Genomic DNA, 5,538 nt, shown 5'->3' on the forward strand with positions numbered 1-5,538 from the left:
CAACAACAACAACAAAAAACACCCAAGATGTGAAGTTCTTCAGCTCAGACAACCTAGATTAGATAGAATTCTCATTCCAAAACCTCAGAAAGTAAACTTATTTGACGGTGACCACCTAGGTGACAAATCATGACCAAATAAATGGCTATTTATACTCAGAGTCAAGTATCAGGCATGAGCCGGAATGAAGGAGTGATTCTTAAAGAAAGTGGATGCTGTCCTGGTGAATAACCCACAGCCCCGCAACAACTATGCTACCACACTTAAGAATTTACTAGAATTATGCCCAGTCACCAACTGAGAACCTGGCAAGGCCATTTGGGTAAAGAAAGGCCATTTGCTGTAAAGAAGGCAATGTAGAATCTGTCCGGTCCTCCAATCAGCAATCTTTTGTTTTTGGTCGGTCATGGAGCTTGAACTCTGGGCCTGGGCGCTGTCCCTCAGCTCTTCAGCTCAAGGTAAGCACTCTACTGCTTGGGCCACAGGGCCACTTCCGGTTTTCTGGTGGTTTATTGGAGATAAGAGTCTCACAGACTTTCCCTGCCCGGGCTGGCTTTGAACCTCGATCCTCAGATCTCAGCCTCCTCAGTAGCTAGGATTACAGGCGTGAGCCACCGGCGCCCGGCTGAATCAGCAATCTTTTGTGGTCGGAGCAACTTCAAAAAGCAGCTGGAGATGCAAGGTGGCCTCCTGCAAACACTTGGGCTGGCACCGGAAGTAGATAAGCAGGAAATACACCGGGATACCACTGAGCAGGAACAGGAAGATGTACAGCAACTCCATCTGGGGATGGTCGATGATGGGTGCCAGCACCAGGAATAGAGAAGCCAGAAGCATGATGACAGGGATGGCGGTGGGAACCTGCAGCCGGCAGAGTGAGCATTTGGCTACCGACATACGTGTAAAGGGAGTTTCTGCTGCTCCTTTCTGCTTCCTGCTGCCTACATCCACCACCAGCTCCTGTCTTCCAGATCCTGCCAGGGTACCTTGACTGGGCCAAGGGAGTTAACTTCTGGGCTGAGAACTACTCAGGAAGCAAAGGCGTGGGGATCAGTGTGAGCATCTCTGCTAAGTGAATAAAAGTGCATAGCCCCTGTATTTGTCCCCTATTGTTCTCCACGAGGGTCCTCCAAAGGAGAAATGATCAACTCCACAGCAAGTAGAACTAATGCTTTGTGATTAGATGTCCTTCATCCACCCCAACAGCAAATAAGAAAAAAAATTGCCAAATATAATAGTAGTGCTATTCATTTATATTCTTTTGTTTGTTTTTTCTTTGCCAGTCATGGGGCTTGAACTTAAAGCCTGGGCAGTGTCCCTGAGCTTTTTTGCCCAATGCTGGTGCTCTATCTACTTGAGCCACAGTTCCATTTCCACTTTTTTGGTGGTTAATTGCAGATAAGAATCTCATGGACTTTCCTGCCTGGGCTGGCTTTGAACAGAGATCCTCAGCTCTCAGCCTCCTGAGTAGCTAGGATTACAGGCATGTAGCCACCAGTATCTGTCTTTCCCCCTATGTTCTTTCTCTGGGCTTTTGAGACTGTAGTCCAAAAAGTTTCCTCATATAGTAGCCGAGGGTGAAAAAAATCCAATGCTCTCTGGTAATCTTCACTTCTCAGGAGGTTGAGATTTGAGGATCTCAATTTGAATCCAGCCTAAGTAGGAAAGTCCATGAGACTCTTATCTCCAGTTAACCACCAAAAACTCAAAGCTGTGGCTCAAGTGGTAGAGCACCAGCCTAGAACAAAAATGCTCAAGGACATCACCCAAGCTCTAAATTCAAGTCTTAGAACTGGCACACACACAGGCACGTACATACTCTCTCTCTCTCTCTCTCTCTCTCTCTCTCTCTCTCTCTCTCTCTCTCGCTCGCTCGCTCGCTCTCCCCCCACCCCCAATGTCTATACCTTGTAAGTTCGGGAAAGACTCTTTGTCTTTATCCTCAAGTACAAGAGACAGCTAATGGTGGTTCCATAGATGACCCAGGATATGAAGCTACAAGGAAAAGCAAAGAATAGATGAAGCGCTCTCTGGATGGATTTGGAGAGAGTACCCCAAGATTGGAAAGAATGTTTGTGCTTCCTGGAAGCTGGTGTTCTCTGCAGAGATTGGCCCATTCATAGCAGAGTGCCCCTCCCCGCCACTCCCAGCCTATCTTTGCACTTAGGGTTGATGACATGACCCATGGACCACTAAGCAGCCCACCAAATCCTCATCTCTGCCCTCTTCAGTGTCTATAGTTGAGTGTCTGCTGTTAGTCTAATAAAAACTCCATCTAAGCATAGAAGCAGAGTCTAGACTAAGCAATGTCTGGAGGTCAAAACCAAGCTACCTCTTGAGGAAGCATTGGTTCCTAGTTGGAATGGCTTTTCCTAGGATTCTTGCTCTGTGCTAGGATATTCTCAGTCCCTTTCCTCAGTCTCCACCCAAAGACACCACCCTCCCATGCTCACTATGGACTTGATATTATTCTTTCTCATGGGGAAAAGATGAAAGGAGGAAAAAGCATGTCTGTTACTTACTGTTCTTAAAAGAGCCAGGCCAAGCACAGTATGTTCTGTTCCAGATTAATTAGACAACAAAGGAAGGGAACATGCCATGCCTGAATTATTGCCAGATCTCCCTCTGCACCCATTAGGCTTGCCTGCTGGTTTAAGAATCTGCCTGTCCACAGAGACGGACAAAGGGTGAACAAACGCAGCAGTGGTACTCACTGGACACTCTGTTGAAAATGAACTATACCATTTGTGAGTAGGGATGGCAGGGAAAAACTGTGAGAGAATAAGGGAAGGGATGGTGTTATCCAAAAAGAAATGTACTCTTTACCTGACTTATGTAACTGCAGCCCCTCTGTACATCACCTTTGTAGAAAACAATAAAAATATTTTTAAAAAGAATCTGCCTGTCAACCATCTTCAAATGAGCTTAAAAAAAAAGCTAGTGACCTTTTTTTCTGTAATTAAGCCTGTGATTTCCATCTTGAGAAAAATAGTAAAAGGGGGGGTCAGACCATCTCTCGATTTTGATGCATTCACTAGCTAGGTCAACATAGGCTGGCATGGGTGAACCGAGCTCAACAGATACTACACTAGAACCAAATCCAGACCCAGACTGCAAAGGGGGAAAAATTCATACCATGCCAAGGGCTCCAAAGAGTGTTAATAATGCCTGAATACACTTCCACATAATAAAGGACCAAGAAAGAAGAAAAATAATAACAATGAAGACAGAAGCCTTTGACTATTTTTGGTTTTAAAAAAAATCTGTCCTATTGAATTTGGGGGAACAGAGCAAGAAAGAGAAAGAGCCACATTTAATTTTGGAAACATGACTCAAAAAGAATGTCTGAAATGTGTTGCTACCCTACTGACACTACGCTTCCAGAAGTGGGCATATATGTTTATACACATGCACGTGTAGGTGTGTATACTCAGAGCTAAAGAGGTATTACGCATGTGTTCATATGTATGTGTATAAGTGCAAGTGGGTAGATGTGAAGGCCCCAAAAGAGCATCTGTGCATGTGTGTGCAAGGTGCCCACAGGACTATATAGGTGCACAGACGCCCATGACCCAATGCCCCAGCCTAGTACAAGTCTCACTTGCCTCAAGAGGTTCACTATAGTGCTGAATTCTCCTGGGATGATCAAGATCAAGGCCACAACTGCGGTGAACATCAGGGCTGGAGCAGGTGTCAGGTGATACACATGAAGCATGGACAGCAGATGGGGCTGGAAAGCAGAGCAGGTGTCGGGGAGTCCCCAGAGGAACCCCTAGAAGGAATGTCTCCCCGGTGTGCCCAAGATAATAGTCACACCACAGTTTCTGGGTTGTCAGTCTCTGTGGCTCACCTAGTTGACCAGATGCCAGGACAAGGGTGTCTGTACTCTTATCACCCTCTGCCCCACGTGACCCAGGGCCATAATCACCCTGATACCTGGAAGTGAAGCTGAGAATTGTGGAATGCTCACATAAGACTCTCAGAAGAACAGAGTTCATATCTTATGAGGGAAGTCTTTCTGTAGGCTAATTGCTAGGTTCAGAAAATAGGGAGCATAGCATGCAGGGTTTCTAGCATCCTCCATGGCCCCACCCCACCAGGCCTGGCCATGAACCCCATCTCTCACCATATGGCCCTCTCTTGCAGCTGCGAAGCACACACGACTGCCACTGAAGAACGTCCCATTGACGGAACCAAATGTCGAAAGGGCAACAGCTACAGGCATCAGCCAGGCCCAGGACCCCAGAACCTGTTTCCTGTGAATGCAGAAAGATCAAGGGACGGAACTCTAAAAGAATTAGATGATAGCCACAAGGCCCTCTGTCCTTGGAAATGGAGCAAGCATTGCATTCAAAGGCAAGTTCAAATACACATAGAGCGCCACCTTTCCCCATCCTGAATGTCTAGTGCCCCAGGACATACTTCAGGATGCACTCACCCCCAGACCACAGCCATCGCCTTAGAGGAGAGGATCTCACTGGGCGAAAGCACCAGCAGGTAACTGATATTGACCAAGAGGTACAAGCTGGTGACCATAGGAATGGCGATCATCACTGCCCACAACAGGTTTCGCTGCAGGGTTTGAGAGAGGAACATATGTTAGCCGGTAAGGTCAATCTAGGCCCCCCAAAATTACTGGCACTGTGCTGGTGATGAGGATTTCCAGGAGCCCTTCCTGTCCCTCCTACATGAGTTTGTGATTAACACATAGACATGCATTCAGGCAAATGAGCTGGGAGACTTCACAGGCAAGAACCAGAATCAGAGCAGCACAGGTATAAAGGATCTGACCGGGTGGGAAGGAAAGAAGAGTGATCATGATAGCTTCCAGGAGAAGGTAGAACTTCAACTAGGTTCTCCTTGAAGAGTGGAAGGGATTTAGGTGGAGGGGAGAGACAGGAATTCCTCGTAGGGGCAACAAGAGATCAGAGCAGAGAAACAGAAACAGAAAAGTTGAAGATCTCATTTGTCTGCTATTCAGTAGCAAACTGGCTCTGCCTGGGCCCAGGTGAGATGACCTGTAGCCAAGTAGCAAAGGTTATCCCCTCACAGGCCTCCCTGCAGGATGCCCTTGGCAAGGTAAGCACTCAGCATATATGACCCAGCCCCACACTTATTCAGGGGCAAAGAGCCTGGTATACTTTTGAACTTGACCTCCCTGGGCAGCCTTCCTACCAATAAGCATCTATTAAAAAAAATCAGCATAGCCCCAAGCTATACCATGAACTGGAATCTAACCAGAATACCACAAGAGCAGTGAGAGTTTCTGATTTCACTCTTAGGGTTCTTAGTTCTCCACTTAAAGCCCAGGGAATCTGCCCATAAGCCTGGCCCTGGTTTGCTAAAGGTTTCACAGTTTCTTGGAGAGCTAAGTTAATGCAGAATCTCAACTGCTGGTATTCAGAGAATTACCTTAGGATATGCTTTGATACAGACCCATCTTCATCAGAAATATTCTGGATCCAGTAGGGACCAGAAAACTGTAGCTGTGGACCAAATCCAGCCTGCCACCTGCTTTTTTGTCAATGAAGTTCTATT

At 46.7% G+C, this 5,538-nt stretch overlaps 1 protein-coding gene across 1 annotated transcript; it reads right to left on the bottom strand.

Annotated features, from left to right (window-relative positions):
- Positions 1 to 630: 630 nt before the first annotated feature.
- Positions 631 to 4,568, bottom strand: LOC105983601 (b(0,+)-type amino acid transporter 1-like). Its single transcript, XM_013013545.1, has 5 exons — positions 4,439 to 4,568; positions 4,127 to 4,256; positions 3,606 to 3,730; positions 1,908 to 1,995; positions 631 to 861 (listed from the first exon to the last, which is right to left on the bottom strand). Exons 1-5 carry the CDS (start codon positions 4,549 to 4,551, stop codon positions 631 to 633), a joined length of 687 nt encoding a protein of 228 aa, XP_012868999.1. The 5' UTR covers positions 4,552 to 4,568.
- Between the last annotated feature and the right edge of the window lie 970 nt (positions 4,569 to 5,538).

This window comes from Dipodomys ordii, unplaced genomic scaffold (assembly GCF_000151885.1).
Source record: "Dipodomys ordii isolate 6190 unplaced genomic scaffold, Dord_2.0 Scaffold20, whole genome shotgun sequence".
Lineage (NCBI taxonomy): Eukaryota > Metazoa > Chordata > Mammalia > Rodentia > Heteromyidae > Dipodomys > Dipodomys ordii.

What these genes read in the sequence shown, in the direction of transcription:
- LOC105983601 (XM_013013545.1), bottom strand. Translation starts at nt 4,551, where the DNA reads ATGATCGCCATTCCTATGGTCACCAGCTTGTACCTCTTGGTCAATATC. An exon ending in CTGCAAGAGAGGGCCATATG is followed by an intron (nt 3,731 to 4,126) that starts GTGAGAGATGGG and finishes TCTGCTTTCCAG; the next exon opens with CCCCATCTGCTGTCCATGCT. An exon ending in ACTATAGTGAACCTCTTGAG is followed by an intron (nt 1,996 to 3,605) that starts GCAAGTGAGACT and finishes TTTTCCTTGTAG; the next exon opens with CTTCATATCCTGGGTCATCT.